The 26,517-nt window shown below is 45.2% G+C and overlaps 1 protein-coding gene across 4 annotated transcripts in view; it reads left to right on the forward strand.

The window, feature by feature from the left end:
- The first annotated feature begins 277 nt into the window (after positions 1 to 277).
- The window catches only part of POC1A (POC1 centriolar protein A), a 53,403-nt gene continuing 27,163 nt past the window's right edge, over positions 278 to 26,517 (forward strand). For 2 of the 4 annotated variants that reach the window (XM_066558311.1, XM_066558313.1), the window contains exons 1-7: positions 9,352 to 9,411; positions 10,594 to 10,678; positions 11,334 to 11,505; positions 12,416 to 12,595; positions 13,697 to 13,804; positions 15,048 to 15,163; positions 19,361 to 19,494. In XM_066558311.1, coding sequence (XP_066414408.1) covers positions 9,394 to 9,411; positions 10,594 to 10,678; positions 11,334 to 11,505; positions 12,416 to 12,595; positions 13,697 to 13,804; positions 15,048 to 15,163; positions 19,361 to 19,494 — 813 coding nt within the window. In that variant the 5' untranslated portion in view covers positions 9,352 to 9,393. Of the gene's footprint in view, positions 665 to 9,351; positions 9,412 to 10,084; positions 10,158 to 10,593; positions 10,679 to 11,333; positions 11,506 to 12,415; positions 12,596 to 13,696; positions 13,805 to 15,047; positions 15,164 to 19,360; positions 19,495 to 26,517 lie in introns of those variants that run through there. The other 2 variants (XM_066558314.1, XM_066558315.1) reach the window with 2 other exon arrangements.

Below are 26,517 nucleotides of genomic sequence, written 5' to 3' on the forward strand. Positions count from 1 at the left end.
GCACCACAGGGCTATGCCAGAACATTCCACTGGAACCCACAGTTAGCCATGGCCAGTTGGCTTTTGCCCACTGACTGGGAGAACGAGGTATGGCTGTGCAGGGCGATGGCCAATGAGGGAACCTTCAGTCCACCTGTGAGAATAGAAAAGCGAGCTGATTCCCCCAGAAACACCAGTCCTTTCTGCTTCAGATGCACTGGGGCAGTGGGCTGACATGGCTGCTCCTGGCCTTCCAGAACAGGGGGAAATTGTGCCCTGTGACACTGCCATACAAGCAATGGAGGATGAGCAGGACATCTGGAATGGCAGTGACAGACACAAGACCAAACGAGCTCCTGCTGTTTCCAGTGAGAGCACAGGCAAAGACAATCAATTCTTGCCCCTCTGCTTTCCAGAGAAGCTTTGGAAAATGCTGGAAAGTGACCAGTTTCGGTCCATTTGGTGGAGTGAGGGTGGAAAATGTGTGGCCATCAACAAAGATCTCTTTGAAGTGGAGGTGCTGGGCAGGGGAGTTTGCCAGCGGGTTTTTAACACGCAGCACATCAGGAGTGTTATTCGCCAGCTGAACCTCTATGGATTCACCAAAGTGCAGCGGGATTTCCAAAGATCTGCCTCCCTGCCTGAATTCCTATCAGAGGAAGCAGCAGCTTCTGCTCACAGCCAGGTACAGCAGCTGCTCTGCACAGCTACTAATGCTTGTGATAATCTGGGGGAGGAGAGGGACCTTCACAGCAAATAAGGCCTTGCCATAGAAGAGGTGGGGATGGGAGTGAGTGGTCTGGTTTTCATTCCTTTCTCAGCCTGTGCTCAGGCAGATTTGAGAGAGGCTTTCTGACTAGTAGAAATGCAGATAAGATACATTTCAGTGTGAGCGACTGAGTTTTAACCTGTTTAAGGGACACACAGACTCAGTGTAATCTGATTTCTCTGAATGTCTTTGCTCCATGGCTGGCTGTACCAAATCTGAAACCTCCCTGTGGCACCTGCCCAATGCCAAGCAGATGCATCCAAAGATCATGGGGTTACCTGCCTGCTCACATCTGCACTGAAGCTGCTGAGAAATAGTGATATTTAGCTTTTGAAAGCAGCTGTTCTGCTTTGGTCCCCAGAAGGAAAAAACCTCATTTGTGATGGCTGAACACAATGGTCACATAATGCTTTAGCCTGAGCTTTAAGTTCCATATTTAAGTTCAAAGTCCTTTTCCTTAGCCATGCTCCTCTTTTGCAATTCAGAGTCCTAGTTCTTGCAGCTTGGGTTTTTCCAGTCTTGGAATAGTAGCAACTAACTCTTCTCCTTGTTTTAGATCCTCTACTACTATAACCCCAGCTTCAACAGAGCACATCCCTGGCTGCTGGGAACGTGCAAAAGGAGAGCTGCCCTCAAACAGAGAACCCTGTGTGCAGCAGGGTTGGATGAAAGGCCCCTCCAAAAGCCCAGATGGTCAGTGTGGAGGGACATGCAGGTGTCAGCTGAAGCCCATCCATCTCCACTGGCAGCTGCTCCCATGCTTCTAGAGCCTCCTGGAGCGCTGTATGGATATAAAGTCTGATAGCCACAACCTAAAAGAGTTGATAATAAACTGTTTGAACAGTAAACCTTTCTGGTTGTCCTGTCCTAACTGAACAGTGGAAAACTCTCTTACATCGTTCTGTGTCTTTAATGTCCCACTTATCCTTTAGTGGCCTCAGCAAGACAGATGTCCCAGCACAAATGTGGCCATGTCATGCTAGCACAAAGAGGTGCAGCAAAGGCTGAGCTCCTGTTGGCACTGGACAGAAAGGAAGCCAGGAGCTTCTTTCTCTCTCTGAGGATAAGATGTTGGAAGGGTAAATGATCTTTGCAAGGAAGCAATTGGTTTGGGTGGTAGGCAGGGAGCCCACCACTATCTAGTTCTGCCTGCTTCAACTGGCTTGGAAATAGAAAGAACCACTATCCCCTCACACAGCTCAGTTCACAGCAGGAATGTCCAGCTTTAGTAATTATGGTCTTTCAGAGGGGGGAGATGCTCAGGTGGGTGCCATTGAGTTTATGCTCGTTGGAACAAGGGCTGCTCTGACATTCTGCAAACAGGTGCACCCTTCAGCATGTAAAGGCAGCAAATGTAACAGATATTTGGGGTTGTTCTGTGGTCTGCTCTGGTCACACTTACCTGCCATTCCCCTCTGCAATGTGCAGGAATGGTGTGTGGGAAGGAGAGAAGGCAGCTCTGGGTATTCAGGAGGTGCAAGGCTCCTGAGAGTGTAGAGCTTTAGAAGAAGCACTGGGCAATTCTGTGCTTGCCTGTGCTGACCAAACTCTCCTGTCAGCAGGAGCTTCTCTAGGAAGGTTGATGTTGCCCTGCCTACTCTGCTCTCAGCATGGCTGAGTCTTCATCCTTTTAGTTTTTCCCACGTGATACATTCCACGGACACCTGAAACTCTTCAGCAAGGTCTGACTGATACCCTCTTCTAATCTGCAGAGTGGAGATCCAGATTTGTGAAATTCTGGGACAAAGAACTGTTCGATAAGATTAGAGGCTTAAAAGTCAGGGCCAAATGTGATCCAGCCCAGTGATCAGTGTTGTTTGGAAAGCAGCCCCATGGGGATGGGTGATTTCTGGAACATGCTTCCATGGCACTGGCAATACCAACCTGCTTTTAGGTGGGTAGTGCTGGACCATACAGTGTTACCTGCCCTGGCCAGGCCAGCCCCAGGGTCTGTGTGGCAATGAACCCTGCTGGGTGCGGGTGCTGGACATGTGCCCCATGAGTGAGGAATTCCATGTCCCAAAGGTTTCAGCTTCACTCCTGTGAACTCAGCTAGCATTTTCCTAGCACCAGTTTTTGTGCACTTTGGGCTCTGGGTTGATGCAATTGTGAGTTCAGCGAAGCCTGAACTCTGCTCACCCCTGCAGACACCAGCAGAGAAAGTTCAGGGACTGAAAGCAGCCACCTGCCCTTGGTCAGCAGGATCAGCACAGCTGAGCCACTTGTGCTGGAGACATTTTAAAGCCAGGTTTGATCTACATTCCTGTAACAGATTTTAAGATTTTATAGTGGCTTAAGACACTAGAACTAATGTAAGTGGTCAGAGACAACTTTGTAGATGTCAAGAGGCTGCTGATGGTATTCTGGCTGGATCCAGCTTGAGGTTTTCTCACTCCTGGATTCTTCTCCTCTTTAGGCTAGTTCTGGAAACTGCAGGCATGTACGAGCTCCCTTTACTTGCTCTCTCTCAGATGGCTTAAGAACTGTGTAGCTCCACAGAGGGAGTAGCAGTGTATTCCTCTGGTGCTTCTGCATGGATCCCCTTGCCACCTTCCCCTCAGCCATTTGGATGAGCAGTGAGTAGTACAAATCCACTGCAAAGACCAGGCAGCAAATAAAACAGGGTATTGCAATTAATTCTGACTCTCTGCCTAGCAGACGCTTCAAATCTGAAGCAGAAGTATTTTCTCTTAAGTGTCCGGAGCAACTGCAGAGTCTGGACTTTGCAGACCTGCTGAGTGCTGAGGGGAGAGCGCCCCCAGCCCTGTCAGCTGTTTCCTGCTCTTGCTGTAATCAGCTCCTGTCACTTTCCTCCCTCTTTCCAAGGCACTGATAACAAGCACCTGGGCAGCCAGGTGACCTTTGTCTGAGCTTCCTCTTTAAACTCCCTTGGCTTTTGCTTCATTGCCTGGTTGTTATGCAGCAGTAAAGATCTGCTCTGATAGCAGTAGAGGCTGCTCCCCTTTCCTTTCTCTTCTTTATGGAGCATCAAAGCTCTCTGAATTTGCTTGAACAGATTTGCATTTAGGTCAGGACTTACTTGAGTAAAAGGTTGGTATTTTTCTTCCTCCTGTCTTTCTCTTAACTCTGTAAGGAAGGGTAATAAGCGCAAAGGCAGGTGGGAAAAAGAAATATGGGCTATAAATAAACAGGTTTGGTACACAGGGGAGGACAAAGTCATTAGTAAGAGAAAAAATAACTGATGTGGCAGCAAGCTACATCTTCAGCTGATGTAAAACAGCCTCTCCCCATGGAAGCAATGGGACATGTTGCTGTCATCAGCTGAGCTGCTTGGTGGGTCTGCTCCCTTCTGCAGTGTCTAACCTGTCTGTAGCTGCCCCCTTCCACAGCAGCAGTAAAGGAGGCTGGACAACAACTCTCTGTGCCATGAATCTTCATCTACATTCTTTGGCTCCTTGTAGCTGTGTGCTTGGGCTGCCCGCATCCCTGCTGTGCTCTCTGGATGCAAAGTGCCAATACAAAGGTGGCTGTAACACCCCAGATGGCCATTTCAACCTATGCCAGAGCATTGCAGAGCTCGTTGCCCAATGCCACTGCCTCCATCTCCAGGATGTATTGGGATGGGACACAAAACAGCAGTGAAGGAGCCATGCTGGGATCATGGGGACAGGATGACCTTGTTGTGAGAGTGCTGCTAGCAACTGGAGGTGTAGGTGCTGGTTCCATTTTAGTCTTTGCATTGCATTCACCAGCTCCATGTCTCTTGGAGCTTCCTTTGTAGATAGCAAAATACTTCTTCCCTTCACTGGTCTCATTGAGAACCTCAGCTTTTTCAGAAAAACTCTCATAGTGGCTTTCTGAAGCTTTGCATGCTGTCCTTTGGAATATACTTAGCACTGCAAAGGTACAACTAGGTACTGGTATGCTCAGCAGTTTAAGTATTAACAGGACACGTGAGAACTGGGGTTTGCCATATAGAATTGGTAAACATTAAGTTTAGTTGCTAAACTTAGACCCACACACTCTAGAGAGAAATCCAGGCTTTTATGAATTGGGCTTGAAGTCAAAGGTTAACTGTCATTTCATGCAAGAAAAACTCACCTGAATTCTGAGTATGTCTGATGCTCTGCAATAGCTTTTGCAGCATGCAGAAATCACAGCTTTGGCAGGGCTGCCAGTGCAAGGCTCTGTCGATGTGACAGAGGGGGCAGATCCTGGGGCTTCTGGTCTCTTTCTGATTCACTGCGACAAAAATAAGCCCAGGGAAGGACTTGCTGAGAATTACTAGATAATGCCTAAAGGTGCCAAGCTGGGAAGTGGCATTTAAAAGAGGCACGCTCAGAGCTTTTATCACGCAGAGTTACGGTATTCTTCCCAAAGAAGCTGCCTAGATGGGCCTGATTTATCTCTAATGAAGCCGTGCTGCATTTCATCCCTTTTTCCTGCTGGCTTTTCCCTCTCTATCCAGGCGAGGCTGCTGCGGCCCCCGCCTGCCCTCCGGTGGCCACCTGAGGAACGGCAGGAGTCCCTGCGGGGACAGCGGGGTGACAGCGCACGGCCTGAGCGCCCCGGCCCTGGCTGGCTCCGGGACACCGTGTCTGAGGGACTGGGAAAGCCCTATCCTGCCCAAACTCCGGGCAGATAATGCCACAGGGATGTTTGAATGGCTGAACTGGGCTATTCAAGAGTATCAACTTCACTGCTGGGCCCAATGTGTGCTTGTTGCTCCCAAGGGCCCCTTTTTCCCTCTAGGATTTTCTTTAATTATTAATTAATTTTCTTAAATTCTTTCTCTTTTGACATTTGCTCTGAATTCCCACAGGTGGGAGTGTCATGCCACTGATCTGCTGTCCCCTCTGGCTGTTGGTGTTACACAGTGGCACCCTAGGGCTGAGGTAAGCAAAGTAACCATCCGTGGCCACCATGGATGCTGCTTGTGTATTATCTAGAAGGCAGCTTGGGGTGTTTTTTTGAGTGGTGTAATCCTTCAATTAAAGCAGATGTTCCCATTTCCTGCTTTTATAAGTGGGAGTCCAATTACAACGTTTCTGTTTTTTTATTTCTTTAAAATGGATTCTTCCAGACCTCAAGCATATTTAGCATCATGTATATCTACATGTGGTGGCTGTAGATATAGATTTTATTTCTCTAAAATGGATTCTTCCAGACCTCAGGCATATTTAGCATCATGTATATCTTCTTTTTTTATTTCAGTACAGAGAAAGAAAAGCTAATGCTGAAATGCCAAAGAATTTAATGAGGAACAGGTCAGGCCACGCTAGAAACCACTTCAAACTTGCAGATCCAAAATCCATGGCTATGTGGGCAGAAGGGCCATGTCTGGGGGAGGAATGTATCTCTTCAGATGCAGTACCTCAAAGGGCAGGGAGGAATGCAGAGCTTTTCAGGCACACAAACACCCCTGAACCAGCAGACTGTCTGCTGCAGGAAGGCAGTGCATCAGGGAGAAGGAGGGATGGCTTCCCTGAGAAGACCCATTGATGGAATTGTGTTCATGGCTCTGCATTTATGAACAAAGCAGCAGTGATTCAGGTAAAGTAAACCAGAACATCTCTTGACCAGATGGCTTGAGTGAGGGCTTGGGCTTTGTTTCCCCAGCCTGATTGCTGGGCCATTCATGGATGGAATGGAAACTACTGCTTTGGGGTCTCATGCCAGAAATTAAGCAAGTGTGTCCCCTGCTCCATCTCTCCCAACTAGTTTTAAGCCCACTAGGTAAAAAAGTGCAATCCTATTCAAGAAATTTGCTAAGACAATGGGTTGACATCAATGAATCCCTGCTGCTTTGGGGCAGGAGATATCAAGAAAATTATTCTCCATGCTATCACTGCTGTTTCTGCATTGCAGGGATCCAGGGAGCCTCATTTCTGCAGGTGTGAGAGGGGCCCAGCCAGAAAGCTCTCCAAACAGGGCCCAGGGATGCCCAAGGCTGTAGTGGGATAGGAAATAAGAAAATAAAGATAGTGTAGAAAGTAATCTTACCCCTAAGGAGTTGCAGCTGGGCCAATTATCAAGGATTAGGAGCAGGCCTGACTTTAACAGGCCACACCTGTAAGCAATGAGAAGAGTCTATAAAAGAGTGGGGTGGCTGCTTTGTGAAGAAGAAAGAGTCAGTGCTCTGAGGAGCTGCCCATGAGAAACACCAAGAAGGTATGGAACTTTTGTGATAAGGCAATAACAGTATGGAGTAAGATGACAACACGAGGCTGCAGCCATCCCAGCTCCTCCCTGGTGAGGACCCACTCCTGGTGCAGCCAGACACAGCCCAGGCCTCTCCTTGCCCACAGCCCCTCAGGACAGCTCTGTGGGCACTGCTGGCCTCTGGACTCCCACCACTGGTGGCTCTGGGACAGAGAAGCAACAGGAGAGATCAGCCTTTACAGTTCCCTTCAGCAGTTTCTGCTCGGGCTGCTCCCCCTGCCAGGGCAGCAGTGCCAGCCATCACTGAGATGTCACCTGCAGTGTCCCCAGAGCAGAGGCAGCACAGTGATACACCAGAACATTCCATTGGAACCTGCTGTCTGTTGGTGCCAGTCGTTCTTTGCCTGCCAGCTGGTGGGGCACAGCCAAGCTGTCCAGGGCCATGGAGCGAGAGTTCTCGTCCCTGCGCTTTCCACAGAAGCTTTGGAAAATGCTGGAAAGTAGCAAGTTTCAGTCAATTTGGTGGACTGAAGGTGGAAAATGTGTGGCCATCAACAAAGATCTCTTTGAAGTGGAGGTGCTGGGCAGGGAAGGACAGCAGGTCTTCCACACACAGAAAATTAAAAGTTTCATGCGACAGCTGAATGCATATGGATTCACCAAAATGCAGCAGAATTTCCAAAGATCTGCCTCCCTGCCTGAATTCCTATCAGAGGAAGCAGCAGCTTCTGCTCACAGCCAGGTACAGCAGCTGCTCTGCACAGCTACTAATGCTTGTGATAATCTGGGGGAGGAGAGGGACCTTCACAGCAAATAAGGCCTCCTCATAGAGGGCCATTTGCAGGTTGAAAAGAAGCCACTTTTCATAAGGGGGCTTATAAAAATGAGGGAAAGGGACTTTTAGTGCAGGCAGAGAGTGACAGGACAAGGAACAGCGGTTGTGTAGTGAAAGAGGCCAGGTTTAGATTGGCCCTTAGGAAGAAATCCTTCCCTGTGAGTGTGGTGAGGCCCTGGCACAGGGTGCCCAGAGAGCTTGTGGATGCCACATCCCTTGAAGTATTCAACGCCAGGCTGCATGGGCATCTGAGAACCTGGGATAGTGAGTGGCATCCCTGCCAAAGGCAGCAGGGTTGGGACCTGATGATTTTTAAGATCCCTTCCAACCCAAGACAGTGTGTGATTCTGTGATGGAGAGGATGGGGATGGGAGTGAGTGGTTTCATTTCCTTCTCTGGTTTTTATTTCCTTCTCAGGCATGTTTGAGTGAGGCTTTCTGACTGGTAGAAATGTGAATAAGATATATTTTGGTGAGATCTACTGAGTTTGAACCCATTAAAGGCACAGACAGGCTCAGCATAATGTGATTTCTCTGAATGTCTTTGCTCTGTGTCTTGCTGTATTAAATCTGAAACCTTCCTGTGGCACTTGCCCAATGCCAAGCAGATGCATCAAAAGACCAACAAGATTACCTGCCTGCTCACATCTGCACTGAAGCTGCTGAGAAATAGTGGTATTTTCAAAAAGTTGTTCTGCTCTTGAAAATCCTACACTTCTCTGCTCTCAGGAGGCAAAACCCCAGAGGTGGTGATGCCTGAACACAACCATCTCAAGCTTTAGCCTGAGCTTTAGGTTCTACACAGCCCTCAGGGTACATGACCCTCTGCTGCAGTTTGGAGTAACCAGGGATATGGTGGCAACTAACTCCTCTCCTTTGCCTATTTTAGATCCTCTACTACTATAACCCCAGCTTCAACAGAGCGCACCCCTGGCTGTCAGAAACATGCAAGAGGAGAGGTGTCCTTAAAGGAAGGGGCCTATATGCAGAAGAGATAGAGGAAAAGCCCCTTTAGAAGCTCAGATGGTCAGCCCAAGCTTCATGGAGAGGCAGATCTGGGCTCCACACAGGCGTCTGCTAGAGAGCAGTCAGTGTCCAGTCTGTAGTGTCTAATTAATAGCGCTGTTCCTAGATAGAGATGAATAGAGTTGGAAGAAATTTGAGTTGGTATTAAACCACTGGAAGAATAAACCCTTCTCGGTTGTCCTGTGCTCTTTCCACAACCCCGGGGTGAGCTCCTATTTGGAACACTCACAGGCCAAGCAGAAGCAACTGATCTCCCAGCAGCTGAACCACTTCTTGGAAGTGAGCAGCCCTAGAGAGCACGGCTTTGCGGTGCTCCCCTGGCTGCGATCCGGAGACCGCCTCACCAGGCTCGGGAGCCATTCGGCCCCAGGGCAGCAGTGACACAAAGGAGAAGGGTAGTCGGCACTGAATAGGCTGCCAAGATAACGGCTGTAACAGCGGCGGAGGGGGCTTTCCCAACGCCCCCCAACGACCTGAGTCCCCTGACGGGCCCAGCCGTGCTCAGAGGATCCCGCTCCCACACACGGGCCACTCCCCGGCCCTGAGGGGCTCCCGCCCCGGGCCCGCCACGGCGCCCTCAGGCCAGGCCCGCCCCTCGCTGGGCGGGGCCGTTGCTACGGGGCGCGAGCGGCGCGGGAACCGAACGGCGGCCGCGGGGCGTCATGGCCGCCCTGTGCGAGGTGAGCGCCGGCCGGGCGGGAACGGAACGGAACAGCACAGCCCGTGTGGGGCTGCTGAGGCGGGACCGGGGCATCCCGCCGAGCGGGGGGGCGGCAGCGGCAGCCCTTGGGCCGTTGTGTCCCAGCTGGGAGGGTTGTGACTGCCCGGAAGAGTGAAAGGGGAAGGCAGGGCTGGTGCCGGCCCGGGCGTGTCTGGTGCTCTGGGGGGCTCTGAGGCCGCGGTGGCGGTGGGAGGCAGTGCTGGTTTAGGGGGGTTCAGCGCTGCTGTGGGGTGGCATCGTGCAGGTGGGGCTGGGGACAGAGGGGCTCGAGGAGTTTAATGCTGGGTGGAGCTTAATGCTGGGGTAGCCCTGGGTGTGGGGTGCTTTGCAGCCGGGGTTGGTCTGTGTGTGTGCAGAGCGGCACCTCCGGGCTGTTGGAGGGGTTCCGGATCTCCGGGGGGCCGGGGCTGAGCGGGGAGCGCTGCCCTGCTCTGGGGCTGGGTGCTGGGCTGGGCTCTGGTCAAATCCTGAGTGTGGGGATTGCCAGGGAGGCAGGGGCAGTGTGTGTGAGAGCAAGGATTGAAGGCTGACCAGCCTGTCCTGAACCATTTTCAAGTGTTAAAACCTCTTGTAATAGTTCTCTCAGGTCTTTGGTTTTTTGCCTGACCTCCGACTTTTGTTGGCCTTTGCAGCAAGGTGCTGTGGGAAGGGTTAGGTGTCAGTCTGTTTTGCTGCAATTCTCATTTGTCCTGCCTGTTCCAACAGGTGTGTTAAATCTTGTGCGTTTGCCTCTTCTGTGCAAATAGTGGCCTCTTGGCTACACCTGAGCTGAGATGAGCAGCTGTCAAAGCAGAGCTGAGCTTGGCTGCCTGCTCGGGTGATCATGGACGTAGCTTATCTGTTCTGCAGTCAGCTTTAGAGTCTCTGTGCCAGCAGCATGTTGTAAAAGTGCATGAGGGATTTGTGCAGTCACTCAAGATCCAAGCTAATAACAGCTTGGATAATTTGCTTCTTTTAAAATTTATGGTATATGTGAAATTTGTGTTTTGTGTTGTGCAGTTGCCTGCACTATGGTTCTTGCCTCTGCCTGTTTTTTGTGGGGTGAATATGTGGCTTGGTTCACTTCTTCTAGAAATGAAATGATTTTATTGTACAAAGATTGTTCTTAAATCTGTAGTGTCTGAACATTCTTGTCTTCTAGGAAGATCCATCCCTGGAGAGGCACTTCAAAGGCCACAGAGATGCTGTCACTAGTGTGGACTTCAGTCGTGCTAAGAAACAATTGGGTAAATTGTCTGTGCTTTGATGGCCAGAGGATAAAGAAAAAGCTGTTCTGCTTTAGTTAGTTGGGGGGAGCAGTGGAGGTAACTGAGCTCTGCACCAGCAAAAGGTCCTGCTGTTGCTTCCTGCTAACAGCAAATTGAGTGCTGCTCCACTCACCTTGCCAAGCTTGTGTTTTTAGTATGTTGCGAAGAACCGCTGAGCTGACTTTGGTCAATGTTTTGCCACAAGGGGGAGGTGTAGCCAGGGTGCTTTTAAGTCACCAACTCGGTGGTCTTCTCTGCTTAATCTGAAGTGACATTTAACCTGCTGCAGCTGATGCCTCTGCCCATAAGAAAGTGAAGAGATAACCTTAATTTCCTGAGTGTGTGGACGATTTGCAACCTGTGGCTGTTGCATGTTTGGACTCTTGGAATTAAATTGTCAGTCCAAAGTAATGCATGGCTGGCCTTGTTTTCTTTGAATTACTAATGAAATTATATGCATGACAATAATGAAATACACAGCTTGCATTAGACTGGTGAAGCTTCAAGGGCAATGTATTGAGACTGCTGCAAGCTACGATGGAGAGTTGAGTGTGAAATGTAGTTTTAGTGTAATTGGAGGAGAGCAAATGCAAGTTTGCTTTTGTGTGGTTTTGTTTTTCCTTTTTTATTTCAGCAAGTGGCTCAATGGATTCGTCCCTGATGATTTGGAGTATGAAGCCTCAGATGAGAGCCTATCGCTTCTTGGGCCACAAAGATGCAGTTTTGTGTGTCCAGTTCTCACCTTCTGGTCACCTTGTGGCTTCAGGCTCTAGAGACAAAACAGTCCGTTTGTGGATCCCTAGTGTGTGAGTACCTGTTCCCTTCTGCCTCTCTTTGTGTTTAACTATGGCTTGGAATTTCTCCTTAGTGCTTTGTAGCAGTTCTCTGGCTATGGGACAGGGATCTGTTTGAGGGAAAGAAGAACCACTGTGTCTTGGTCTTCTCTTCAGTCTATGGATATGGAGCTCCTGGTGGTACAGTACATGCTGGAGACAGATTTTGGACTGAGAGTTCCATAAACCTGTTGGATCTCTAAATGTGCTGTGCTTTGGGTCTCTAAATATGTCTTGTGCTTATTTGCCAGAAAAATGCATCTTGCATTTATTTGGAAATGATGTGTAAAGAAAAACGAACACATTTGAATTGTCTTGCCTGGCTGAGTTAATGGCAGATTGCTCACAGCTGTACTGCATCAGGTGTGCTCACGAATGCTTGTGTGATGTGGCACTGGGATGGCCAGCTGGGCATGGCCCATTACAGGAGCAGTTGTGAGGTCGTTGCCTGCTTGGCTCTTGTTTGAATGAGCTGTGAAAACACCTCCCTCTTTGCCTGCCTTGCAGCAAAGGACCTGGCAAGAGTACAGAACCAAAGTGTTTTCTTTAACATTGATCTTTTTGTAAGTGTCTAAATGGTTGCACAAATTGGCTGTAGCATTTTTCCCCTTTATAGGAAACATGGGTTGTTTCCTGTTGGATTGGCCTCCAGTATGGAACTGGAACAACTGGTTTTAGCTGTGTATTCTGTACTGCTTATGAAGCATGAGCAAGTTTGGGGTTGATCAACGTTTTTATCCTAATGTGGTCACATGCAGTTCCCATAGAAGTGATGGTTACTAGCATGGCTCAGCATACAGCAGCTCTGTGCTTTCAGGTACAGAAAACAAATGCATTTGCTGCCCTGTTGTGCAGTTTTAAAGAGTTCTTCCCTTCTGTGTAGCAAAGGAGAATCAACTGTGTTCAAGGCTCACACAGGAACCGTGAGAAGTGTTCATTTCTCCAGCGATGGCCAGTCCTTAGTTACAGCTTCTGATGACAAAACCATCAAAGTGTGGACGGTTCACAGGCAGAAGTTTCTGTTCTCACTGAGTCAGCACATCAACTGGGTTCGCTGTGCCAGGTGAGTACAGCCCTCTGACAGACAGATGGAGATTTATCCCTCAAAGCAGAGGCTCAGTGTCACGGTCTGGTGCAACACATTTCTGTTCAGGGTGATTCAGGTGTGTCTAGTGACTGAAATACAATGCTGACCTGCAGAGACATCCTTTGAGTAATAGTCTGTACCCACTTTGTGTTTCTCCAGTAATCTCTGCCAATTAGAGGCTTTCCTACTTTGTGATGTGTTTTGTTTTTACCTGGTAAGGAGAGTTCTGTGTCTTGAAATTGCTAATAGAAAAAAAAAAGGAGAGGTTTCTGCTGTTATTTCAGCTTGGTTTCCTTAGACTTGTCATGCCTCTTGTTAAAATGATCAACAGTGCTACCTCTAAAATGTTTTAAATGCTGCCATAAGAACATTATTTCCTGATAACTGTTTCAGATTTGGTTTCAAGGAGTTATTTATGCATATGTGTATCTAGGCTAAAGCCATGGTTCCTCTGTAGGTGAAAAGTTCATTACAGTTCTGGAACGTGGTGGTGGCAGTGGCTGGTAGCACTATAGATGCCCACAGAAGAGCAGAAAGGATGTTTTTCCAGTATGTCTGATGATCTGTAGTTAAGAGACTCAAGTCCTGATTCTGTAATGTGTATTTTTGTGAAGAGAGGTCTGGATCTGTCATGTATATGGTATTTTGAGATGGGAACTTGATATATTCTCCTAAGGCACTGGAATGGTGAAGGCTCTGCTGCAGCTGTTTTCTTGTGAGTGGCTGTGTTGCTCTGAACTCTAGTGGTAAAGGCAGGAATTGTTTTGAATCGGGGCAGAGAAACAAATTGAGGTACGCTTAAATTTAAACAAGTAAGGCACAGGATCTTAAGTCAGACTCAAGACTTTCCTGAGGGTTATTTTATGTGCTCATGGAGTTAGGGATAGTTTGAGTACTCAGGGCTTGCTTTCTTTTCCCTCAACTTAGTGATGGGATTTTCAGTGTCACTGATGTCTCTGTGACTTCTTGAAAAGCTGGGTGTGTTTATCAGCGTGTCAGAACACCTGGCCAAATTCAGTCGACCCTGTACTCCTTTCATTTGAGGGCTTTTGTTAATTGCTGTCACTCTTGCCTTAGATTCTCTCCTGACGGACGATTGATAGTGTCATCCAGTGATGATAAAACTGTCAAGCTGTGGGACAAAACCAGCAGAGAATGCATCCACTCCTTCTGTGAGCATGGAGGGTAAGTACCTGGTGGTGATGTCTGAAGTGGGGAATTTACACCTGGTTTGTGAGGTTCAGAGGTCCCTGTCCTGGCAGTTATAAAACTGCTTAAAAAGCCATTAGCACCTTTTACAAAAGTAGCCAGTGTGAGGCCCCAGTCCAGAATTGCCCTGGTCCCTTTGACTGCTCAAGGTTAGAACTGTGAGGGTTATATTTCAGCAACTGTCCAGCACATCAAGTCTCAGTTTCTTTGTGCTTATTTATTTTTGGAGATGCTTAAATTCCTTATTTCTTCTATTATTTTGCTCTGAGTTGACATAAATTCAAAGTGCAAAAGTCTACTGACAGAATAGCACTTGGATGCTTTGATTAATCTTCAAGTTTTTTAATAACAAGGTTATTCAAAACCCCCACTTTGCAGTCAGAAAAATAGTTGTTAAATTTGGAATCTAGCAAAAGATAATTTACCCAGAAACATAAAACTCAGAGAACTGAGACTGCAGTCTCCCTAATTCATTGCTGCACTGAATTTCTAGTGCAATCATATGTTCTTTCTAGGTAATATACAATGATAATAAGACAAATTCAGACTTTTTTTTCAATGCTCTTAAGTATGTGTCTTGTCCAAACAACCTATTGAAGTAGCTCAATTTTTTCAGTACTTGCTACAAGAACAGTCAAAAGATAATTAATTTTATCCAATTTGTTTGGTGAGGAGTTATCTTTTCCTGAAGAGTCTGATGCTTTTATTGTACTTAAGCATTCAAACTAAAAATTGATTGGATTCAGGACCAGAAAGAAATTTGACCTCAGCCTTGCTACTTTCCAAGGGGCAACATATGATTTCAGGCACAAATTCACTCAGTTCCATCTTAAATTTAATTAACAGAAGAAAAATCTCTGTTCAGTCTTGTACACATCACTCTGGAAATAATGTTAATATAGTAGAAGACATATATTATGCAAACATTAAATGAAGACTTGAAAAAATTGTTGTGACAGTTGGATCCATCAGATTTCAGGAGGTTTGTGTCTACAGCTCCTACACCTGTAACGTGAACTACTGAAGATGTGCTTAGGTAGGAGCCTGCAGTCCGGCTGGGGTTAGAAGCAAGGTCTTAAGAGAAATTCAGCAGAATACATTTTCAGGTTATCTGCTCCTTTCCTTAACCTTCAGTGAGTCATGATGTAGGTCGTGAAGAGGCATTTTTGATGTGCAGCAGGAGTTGCAGGTCAGCAGTTGGGTTTGGTGCTGTTGGCAGGTTTGTGAACCACGTGGATTTCCATCCCAGCGGTCACTGCATTGCCGCGGGCGGCACGGACAGCACCGTGAAGCTCTGGGATATCAGGATGAACAGACTGCTGCAACACTACCAAGGCAAGTCAACAGCTTACAAAAGCTGAACCTTTCCATGTATTGATGCCAATTGCTCTGAAGTCCAAGGATTGTTTCTCCATCAGCTGCTGCTTTTCCAAAAAGGCACTGGGTTAGGCCTGCCAGCAGGAGTCTTTCTTCACCAGATGTCATGCTTTGCTTTGTGTTTTGCTCAAGAGCTAATCCTGAAGTTGTCCCGTGTTGCATGTGGGCACGGGTCTTACCTGTGATGCCATTTGGCTCATATTCACTGTTACTGAGAAGGTGATGTGCAATAAAAAGGATGTGGCCTTTGCCTCTGAATAAGCCTATAGTAGTCAGAATTGCATTCTGGCAATTCAGAATGTTAGGTTCTTTTATGAGAAAATTAGGAAAAGTTAGCAAAAAAGGAAAATCAAAATCAATCAGTTGCAATTCTATACTGTGATCCATGTTTATGGTTTCTTTTCCAGACTCTGTTTTTCAGCTTCCATAATTAGCTTTGATGATGCCAAATGGCATCTCTTCCCATTACATGTTCTTGTCCTACTGATTGGTGCTGCTGTTTGGTAGATCTGCATAGGAAAAGGGTGCTTTCCCTTCCCTGCCAGCTTCTGTGATATTGATTGACCTATTCTGTGCATTAGTTTCTTCAGCCAAAATGTGGCTTTTCTTTGCTAACAACAGTTTTTAGGCTGCTGTGATATTTTAAAATGAATACATTCTCCAGCACTCTTTTCAGTGTTGATAGCTTATTAAACTTAATTTTGCTAACTTTCCCTGAGGAACTGCTTCTGGCTTGCTCATAAAGCAGAACAGAGACACGGAGCTTGGTGTTATCTTTCTGCCCTCAACATAAGCTTTTGTGCATTCCTGCTGTGAGTCTCCCAGCTTCAGTCATTCTTCTGGATCACAGTCACTCCCAGCTCTCTGATAGTTAACAAAATCTAATAGATATCAAACTTTTTTGGTGACTTTTCCAATTCGTCAGTATTGAGCGTGCAATTTGTGTAATAAGTATTGTTAAATTGTGGCCCGTATCCAAACTTGGAAATGCCTTCCTGAAGTCTTGTTGCTAAAATCAGTAGTGTTTTTAAATACTTGGGCAGTGTCATGTTGTCCTTTAACCTGCTTTATCAGCTTTTCAATGGTGGCAAGATCTGCAGTGCATGTTTCCAGCCACAGTATAACTTGGCTCAAAAGTTGTCTCTTCCTGCTTTCCACTTACTGCTATAAAATTGTTCAAATCTAATGTGGTTTAGGCTTGGCTGCCAGGTTTATTTTTGTCTTGGATTGACATATTTCCCTGGTATCCCACCCTTTCTGAATGGCATTTTAGTGTGACACCCTTGCTATTGAAGTGATAATTTTCCTGGGGTGAGTGTTATTTTTAACAGCTACTGTGTAAATCTTAACTGTGTATTAAACCTTTAACTAAAAATAGTAATAAGAGCTGAAGAAACCTTAAATTGCAATGGTGGTTTTTTGCAATCACTTCATGCACCTGTGGCCACAAACTGGTGTGTTCTGGGGACATTTATAAGTCCTGCCCTTCTGAGGGTTTATACATACCTCCTTTTGGTTAAATCTGATTTAGTTTTGTGTCTCCCCTGTAAAGCTGCCAGTCCTGTCCCACTAGATGGCATCTGTGCCTTCAGAATGTGCTGATGCTGCCGGATTTCCAGGGACTCCATTTTAAACATGGAGTTAATAGATGAGTAGCCCTGCCTCGGGCTCTTGCGTCTGAAGGTTGGGCTGCTTTCCAGCACTGATTAGTCTTTTAGCAGTGTTGCTCTTGTTGCTGGCACTTGTTCCAACTGTGACATTTGTAAATGAAGGTTGGAAGTAGAGAGCAAGCTGCAAAACCTTTTGTATGGTGTGTTTTTCTTTGAGCCAAGCAAAGTATGCTCTGGTCACGTTTTTACTGTACAGGAGAACACACAGATGCTTTATTTGGTTCTCTGCTTGGCACTGACTCTTTTGTACAACCCCTACAAAAATGGCCAGTGTTTATTGCCTGACATTTTTTCCCTGTCCAAAGCTGTGTGTGGGACACCTCTGTAGCAGGTTTATGGAAACTGCTCTAACCTGTTTTTTATTCCTGTTTAAAAAGAATAGTTGGTACTTCTGTCCAGTTTGGATGGGGCTGATGGTGGATATCTGTTCAGTGGAGACTGTGGCTGTTTCAAATTCATCCTAATCTATCTTCTCCCTGGTGATACTAAGGGTTACATTACATAAAAGCAATGCTGTGGGGCTTGGGACAGTTTTGTGCAGGCTGGGAGGACTCAGTTTTAGATGTTAACCCCCAGTGTAAGTCCCCTAGGGGGCTCTTACTTTGCTAGGGCTTGGCTGGCAGAAGGGTGGGCTTGTAGCTAAAAGTCACTGGGAGATGGCACCTGCTATTTCTTGTTCACAGCATGAAATCAAGTGAGGTGGCAGGACGTGTTGGCCCTTTTCTTGGAGAGATGTTATGAATGGTCTTGTGGGAGGTATGAGCTGCTTTGTGAGGAGAGATGAACTTTTCTCTGAGTTTACAAGAGCCAGTAACTCCAGGCACTGAAGCTGTGACTGCTTATGCAGCCACAGTCTGTGACTTTTTTTTCCATTATGGAAAGGATTTTTTGTGAAGCTGGAAATACTTTATTTACCTTCTGGAACTTGGAAATGTGATACATTACTAACCTTGTCTATTTCTGATGTGATTCCTTTCAGGACTTTCCTTAGTTGACAAGACACATTTACATTTATCTGAATATAGACACTAAGGGGGTGAGGAATATTACAAATCACTCAGAATAAGATTTTCAAGGGAAAAAGATATTTATTTTCATAAGAAAGATCTCCACACAGACCTTTTTCTCCTTCAGTAGGTAGCATGATACAGGGTTGGGGGTAGAGGAAACTATGTGATAGAGACAGTATTAACCAAGAAGAATAACAGTTTGGGAGTTACCTGTGTTAAGATTTTCTTCTGTTTTGTAACAGTCTGGGTCAAGAGGAGTTGTTTTCAGAACTTTGCTGAGGTATTTAGTGTTACTGAGAATTTCAAAAGTAGAGGCATTCTGTTTTACAGTTGAGCAAGGTTATTTCAGCTATCTGCTTCAAGTCCACGTATGCAAAAAATATTATTTGCTTCTAATGTACTTAAAATGGTATTTTAAGGGGTTTCTTAATATGCAGTGTGGATTCAAAATGCACAGTAGACTCTCAACAGAATATAAATTTAGTTGGGTGTGATGTATCAGAAGTAGTAGATTTGAGATATCAGAACATTTGGAGGGCATATAGTATAATTAAGAATAATTGGATGGTTAAAACCCTCCTCAGGCTTATTAATATTCTGTAATGTCACATACGCTCAGGAAGCTGGGCATATGTGAGGTACTGCGTGTTCTCATAAATAAATATGTTCAATAGCCTGTTCTGCAAAAGTTTGGGGAGGGAAAAAAGTCATATATTAAATGTTTAATGTTACACTGAACTTCAGTGAAGTTTGATTTTTTTTTCCTAGAACATTTTCTTCAGCTTTTTTCAGAATAAATCTTGGGCCTCATCTTCACGCAGGGAAAATGGCTTTATTGCAAGTTCACACTCTTGATAGTTTGTCTATTTGTATTTGTTTTGAATTTTTGGCAAGACAAATAGGATGTCTGAGGAAATAATGCTTGTACTGGACCACTTTCAAGTTGCTCTTATTTCCCAGTTTCTCTTAACCCCAGTCTTGGCTAGAGTCAGATAGTAAACCAAAAGAAGCTGTGCAGTGTCAACTCTGAGTGTCTTCCTTTGTAATTTCAGTCTTCTCAGTGTCCTGAGATGCAGATTTTCATCTAGAATGACTTGAGTGAGGCCAGCAGCTCCACCGTAGTAAAGTACATCAATGTCCAGCACTCTCACAGAATCCTGTAGTTCACTTGCACATGCAGTACATTTTGGGGCTATACTGGAAGCCTTTGTAGCATTAGATCTCCCAAAATAATTGGCAAAGCTTCCATTTTCCTTTCAGTAAAGTAGTGCCTATTTTTACAAGAATTGAGTTACTGTTATTGTTCTCCAGTGCTTTGAAGAGCTTTTGTGGAATGTTTCCCCCATGATAATTTTCCTGTTAAAATTTATAACAGAAAATTGCAATGTGCTTGTGCTTTATTTTATTCTTTTGCCTTGGGCTTATGTAAACTGGCTTTGGTGACTATTATACTTGGGTTTTTTTTCCATCCTTAGTGCACAGCTCTGTGGTCAACAGCCTTTCCTTTCATCCCTCTGGAAACTATCTGGTGACTGCTTCCAGTGATTCAACTCTTAAGATTCTGGACTTGTTAGAAGGAAGACTTCTCTATACTCTGCATGGTCACCAGGTGAGGCAAAACCTTTTTTACAGTGATGTACAGACTCACATTAAACTGAGCAAATGCATACTTGAGACTTTCATTCTTCATGACCAGAAATTGTTTGAAAGCTTCCTTGTGTAAAATCATGATAATAATGCTAATAATCTTTGAGATCATCACTGTTTTGAAGGGAAGGAGGTAAGGCAGGAATGGAGAGAATGAGAAAGCAAGACTAAAAGTGAGCTCCAACACTGAGGATTCAAGTCTAAGTCAGAAGAAACTCAGAGCAGCACCCTTGACTCTGACTGACCCTGTCAGCCTCTAGTGCAGCTCTGTCTCCCTCCCTCTAGAGAGCTGCAAATAACACTTGGCCCCCTGACACAGGTGTTCTGAAGATAAATGCTGTTCACCTGGCAGGAGACTCAAGAGCAGTAGCAGTAAAATAGAGGATATCTATTTTGGGATTTGATTTGGGAACATCTTGTTAATGGACTGAATCACACAATTGAAGGTGATAAATGGTGCTGGTTGGTTAAGTTTAACTGATTGGCCTATTAGTATTATGCTGCTGGGTGTGTTGCTTGTAAGGTTAATTTTATGAATGCTTGGAGCTCTCTTTCTAAATCTTAAATGAAAATAAATAGACTAATTTCATTGCCCATGCAGAGTGGGGTGTGAAAAAGCAGGACTGCCTTAAGGCATCCCTTTCCAAAGGGACAAAGAGAACAGAAATTCTTAACCCACTTGTGTCTCTTTTAAAGTGGGGGCTGAGTTTTAAAGCATAAAAACTCTCAGGGGAAAACCACAGCCTGAAGCTTTTTGGAGATGATGGGGATTGTTGTGGGCAATAATGGTATCTCTGTAGGCTGTAAATCTGATAATTCTGTCTTCTTGTGGCTTTGTTTAGTGACTGCCTTGTTTGATGTCTAAAAAGATCAAGTTTCTCCTGTAACTTTTGCTGTATATTAATAAAATTTTCTTTTTTTTTTTTTGTAATATTAATGGAAAAAATAGGAAAACCTTATGCTTAAATCTTTCATGAAGTAGAGCTTTGATTAAAATTGACCAAAGGGTTCAACTGTTAAAAGAATGGGGAGGAGATAACAAATGCTGGTTATCCTAACACGTCAGCCTTGGCTGTATAAAACTGTTCTTGGAAGACTGGACTAAGTGGATACTCCTATCAGATAGGGGCTGCAATGCTTCTGTTGCTTTAATCTTGTTTTCATATTTGTCTGTTGTGTTAATCTGCCAAGTGAGTTCTTGGGAAGAAGCTTCCTGGAAAAGGGTAAGTGTTAGAAGCATGGGAAATCTTTACACTTCCCCCCTTCCCTCAGGAAGGGATGTGCTGGTTATGGCTCAGCAGCAGGCTGAACCTGCTTTCCATTTTTCTCCCATTTGAGCTGCTAGCTGTGCCTCACTGACTGCAGTAGCACAGAAAAAAAAAAAAGTCTAGCATTGAATGAGAGTCCCAAACTGATTATGATGATGGAGATCTTCAGAATGAGCAATAGAAAGTCCCTTTAGGCTAATGTTGTTCTTAACTTGAGGCTTTAAAAGAACATTTTGTGGATCATCTATTCAAAAGTAGAATTAAAGCTCCCTCTTCTTCCTCCCTGCTGCTTCAGATCAGTAAAACAGTGCCTGCCTCTTTCTCCTGGGCATCTAACTGGCATTGGAAAAGCTTTGCCTTTGGCACAGCTGAAGAGTAGTTGCTGTTGTGGCATTTACAGCTTCTTCAATTTGGAAACAAGTGCAAGTATTGAAGTGGCTGGTAGAGCTTTCTGGTTGCCTTTAAGGGTATTGCACTGAGATATCTGTGGAACCAGTCCTGGCTCAGTCCTGCCTGGCATTCCCTGTCTGGCATGTGCTGTATTGCTGTGGGGTGGTTCTTTTACTGCCTGGTTGAACACTGCTTTTCCACCAAAAGCATATGGCAACCTGTGCTTCATTCCCAGTTAGCCACTGTCAGTGGCTACAGGCTCTGCTGTCACCAGGGGTGGATTCCTGCACTGGCTGCTTCTCCAGCTAGTTCTGCCCACAGATAAATCCACTTTACTTAATAATGAGGGACTTTTTGTCCCCTCTGTTATTACTGTGACTTGTGCCAGTAGCCCCAAGTGGCTAAAAACAAAGTGGTGTGGACTTTTTGATCATTAAATTAATTTGCCTTTTTAAGTGAGTGCTGCAGGTTAGTCACTGAATGGACAGCCTGTTCTGAACATGTTCTTGAGTTGTGACTTTTTGAGGTTGAACGTTCTGGTTGACACTTTGTTCCTGCTTTGACAGCTGGCTGCTGTTACATTGTTCTGGGAAGGCTGCATGCAAATGGACACTTGAAGGAAAAAAACCCTGAGGTCCTTTAGACATAGTTTGACGCAACTGCTGGAGTGCCAGAAATTTGTTAGCAGCTGATTAGCTGTGGTTTACATGGGGAGGTTGGCCAAGTTTACATTGCTGTCTTTAATTGAAATGTAGCTGGCCTCTTGTAGCAGAAGGATCATTAGAGATAGAAGTTTGCAATTTGGAGCTGACATCTTGCAGCTGCAAAATATCATTCTGTATTGTGCTGCATATTTTGGTTCTGGAGTGCTTCAAACTGTGAAGTGCCCTTATCTAATTCCATACAGATGAGACACTGGCTTGGTATGTAAATCCACCTCTAGTACTGAATCACTGTTGAAGAACAGAATGTTTTGAGGCCTCTAAGCCACCCCAGAGAGTTGCTAGAGGAGAGCAGGTATGTACATGGTGCTTGTCTGCCCTTTGGAGTGGTTCCAGACTGACTTCCTCAGTGGAATGGAAGTTCTCAGTAAATATTTAGAAAACATCTCATGGTTATGTTCATAAATAGGAAGATAGAAAATGCAAAGTTACAACTCTTCAAGCAACCTTGACTTGAACTGTGAAGTAGCTACATTTTACCTACCTGGGCAACATCAATGCTCCCTCCTTTGCTCACTGACTGAGTGAGGTCTCCTGAGCAAGTGCAAAGGAAAAAAATGTGCTCCTTTACTGTCAGCTGCCAGCCCTGCCTAGGTGGCATTAAAATCTGTGCAGGCCTGTCCTCTTTGAAGAGTATGGGGACATCTCTGGGCTACACAGAAGTCAAATAAAAAAGAAAGATGTGTGTTGCAAACAACAAGCAATTGACTTTAGGCTAGCATTTCTGAGTCTTGAAAGGAAATATGGATTCTCTGTCCTTGCCTTATGTTTTTATAGACTGAAACTTTCAGGAGTTAAAGCTGCTGCAGATTCAGCTGTAAGATGCCAGTATAAATTTGCCCTATGTTAGTTGTAGTTCTTGCTCCCTGGTGAAGGAGGATGCAAACATGTCAGTCTTGCTCAGGAATTTTTCAAAGCCCAGTGTACTGAGAATCCTTGGGGCTTCTTGTCAGAGGTATTCCACCTGAAAACATCCTTGTTGTCATTGCCACCTCTGTTCCCTGTGCTTTTCTGCTTGCTTCCCTTCCCTTCTTCCTTTGCCATGTGACTTGCCCTCTCCTCCCATGCATGAAGCAGCTGAAAGCACTGTCAACAGTGGCAATGACTGCTCTGTTTGTTCTTAGCACTTTTATGCCTGGAACTGATGATGCCAGGGCTGGGATCCCAGAGTGTGGTTGCTGCTGGATTTGCTTCTCAGGCCTTGTCTCCTCTCATGTCTCCTGTTTCTCTTTGCACTAGTTAGTCTGTTCCTGGAGAGTTTGGCTGAATCTACTGGCTCCCACTTTTACATCGCCTTTTGTGGCAGTGGACGAGGAAGCTCTCCTTTAATTCAACTATTAGCATCCTCTAGATATGCCTTATTCCAACTCTTAGCATTTTCCTTGCTCTCTTACCTATGGCTTTTCTCTACTATGCATTGGTTTCTTGCAGGACTGAAACAAAAAAAGAAAAAATCTGCTAGCATCCTTGACCCCACTTGTCTCTCTAGCTTCCTTCCACACTGCCTCTCCTTTCATAGTGCAGACAGTGCATCATTAAACTACTCTTCTCTGGTTTATCCCTGGACCCTCTCCAACCTGGTTCTTGTTTTTTTCTGTGAAGCTGAAATGTTAGCTTTGTTCCTAGCTGAAGCCTGAAAGTCTGGCCTCTCTTGACTTGCTGTTGGTGTTGGCCCTGTTGTTGTTGAAGTGTTGTGCCTTCTGTGCCCAGCAGCTCTGGGAGAAGAAAAGGATATTCAAGAGGGATTTCTCTCTGTTTGTCCACTCATTATTTATGGATGGTACACATTTATCTGCTGCCTAAGTGTAGGTGTGACTCTGGGCTCCAGTCATATTTCTCCAGACTAATCTCTTGGCCTTTCTCTTAAGTATTTCTTTCAGAGACATCTATTTTTAGCTCTACCCTTGAAAGCTTTGTGTTCAGGGATGCTATTCCTGTTGTGTCTTATGTCACCCCTGTGTCAGTTGTTACTGATGCTATTAGCATCCTGCCAGTCACTTGGTGGTGTAATCTGTGTCCTGGCTTCAGATCCTGTCCCTCTTGGTGATTAATGCATTCAAGTCATTCAGAATAGTCTCACCATCTATTTTGAAGGCCAAACGTAATGTTTTATGTAAGCTGATCAACCTGGGAAATGCAAGGGCAATAAAGGCCTTGCAGTCACCAACCTCCTTTGTAGGAAGTGGGAAAATAGGCAGAAGGTGTAGTCTCTATCTCTGCACATAAATTATGTAACTTGCTGGGCCTCACCTTTCTCACCTGGGCAAGCAGCTAGAAATGGGCTGTCACCTGGTGTTTCAGCTGCCATGCCATGCATATCTGACCTTGCCTGAGCTGTGTTCACTGGGAATGCTGCAGCAAACAATGAGGCTTGATGCTGTTATCATTCCTTCTCTGTGGCTTCCTTTTTCTTTATGGCTGCTTTGCTCCATCCAGTGTTTGAGCTATTTGTCCTTTTCAAGGCTCTCTGGTACTTGCCTCTACTCAACCAGAGCCTGGTACTCTTTCACTAGAGGAGATGAGTTGAATGTCAATTAGTGGCCATTTTCTTCTCACTCAGCAATTTCAGTGGGTAACTTGTTGCTTTCTTCTGTATTTTCTTCAAAATTCCTGCAGCTCTCCCAGTATCACTAAAGCTGCTGTTATAATTTCAGACTCTACTGGACATGCACAAAAGCTTGGCAGTCCTGACATTGACCTGCTGAGGATTAAACAGAAATGTTCCTTACCGCTGACTTGGTGTATGTCATTGCCCAACCCTTTCTTCCTGCAGCTTGCTGTCTAGTCTGAAGCAAGAAGCTGCTGGAGTTTGGGGATTGGTGCTAGCAGCTTGTGTGGAGCACCTTGGGGGTTCAGACTGGATATTCTGAACCTCCAGGAAATACTAATAGAGGGCTGTTTGATCCTGCTACAGAAGGTAAAATCCTTCTACAGATCCAGTAGAAGAAGGTTGCTGCATCCCACGAGTTCTAGTTATGTGGGAAATAAGCTTAAAATTCTCTACAACTTCTGTAGAAGAATACGCAACTGCTACTTTTTGATACTTTTAATGCAAGCAGTAAGTTAAAAAAGAGGGGAAATAAAGGTTTGAATTCTTCATTCTCCAATCTCATGTCTGTTACCCAGATCTTCATCAGAAATCTGTTGCATTTCTGCTGTGCTTTCCTGGGACAAATGGAAGTTAGGCTGTGTCTAATAACTGCCAAATGTAGCTTTTTATTTTTGTTTGGTGTGTCAGTATTAAATTGCAAGGGCATTTGGCAAACTGTTGCTATAGCAAACCTGTTGTATCTTGGAAGAGTTCTGGGAGTGTATGGAGCAGGAATACTTTTTCACTTAACTTATGTCAACAAATCTGTAGAGGATGTTGCGTCTGTAGACTTGTTTGTTCCCTTTCTTTCAATTTATAAAGGCACATTCAGTCTTTGATATAATTTTCTATTTTGGGAAGAATATGTTCTGTTGAACTTTTTTTCCCTTCAGAATGCCATGACTTTGGAGTCAGTTCCTTGCCTGTTTTGATGTGATTTGTGTTGTACTAGATTTTGTCTAAATACACTGAAATATTTAGACTGATAAAAATATTTTTAGGAAACACTACTCTTTTCCAGTATTCCTCGTTGTGCTTGTTCCTGAACACTTTATCTTAAATTTTTTTCTGCCCTCCTAACTCTGACTGGTTTATTATAGTGCAAGAGCAGCTTCTGTATGCTCAGCCTCTGTTCTCTTGGAGCAGTATTCACCACTGCAGTTCTCTGGCTGTGGAGTTGTTTCTACCCTTTCTTACTGCTTGTCTTTGGCTTTTGCATTTTTTTTTAGAGCCTGCATTCCTGACACGTGATTAGAGAGCTGAGCACTGGGGTAGGTGGATGGGAACAAAGGCAGAGGCACAGTTTGTGTCAGCTGGTTGATGGCAGTGTCTTTGGTGTGAAATACCTACCCTAGTTACTGCTGTGTCAGGTGAGTGAGCTTAGTCACAGCAGGGACTGCGCCTGCGCTTTGGAGCTGCTGCTACTGGAGCATTCCTGGCAAGTCCTCTCTAGTGAGGTGTTGCTAGGGGAGGCCTCAAAGTATTTTGAAATCACTGCATGTTAAATGATAATATAGAAACACCTTTGTGTTTTAAGGAAGCTAAAACTGTTCACACTGGGATTGAGCACAGCAGGGTTCTGGTTTTGCTGCCATAACCTTGTGCCAGCATGTTTGGATGCCCACAGGACTGTGGGGCACAGGTTGCAGTGACAGCTGTGTGCTTATCTCACATGCAGTCTTTGGGTATTTGTCTATCTTCAGGATTTATTATGTTGAATTCAGTTTTACAAAGAAGGCAAAGAAAGGGTGTGAAGTTTTCATGCAAGTGTCCATTAGAAAGATGTGGACTCAGTTGTGTCTCCTTCCAACAGGGTAAGGAGAAGCTTCTTAATTGCCTTCTGAGATACATGGTCTTACTTGAAAGGGGGTAACTGCTTCTGCCAGGAGGTGGATGATCATGTGATGGAGGTTTCTGGTGGTTGTTGTGGCTTTCCTGGTTGTTTTTGGTGTTTCCTCCAACCCTCCCCAGCCAGCTCCATAGGCAGCCTCTGGAAGTTCTCATTCTGACCTCTG

The sequence above is a fragment of the Molothrus aeneus genome, chromosome 12, assembly GCF_037042795.1.
Source record: "Molothrus aeneus isolate 106 chromosome 12, BPBGC_Maene_1.0, whole genome shotgun sequence".
NCBI lineage: Eukaryota > Metazoa > Chordata > Aves > Passeriformes > Icteridae > Molothrus > Molothrus aeneus.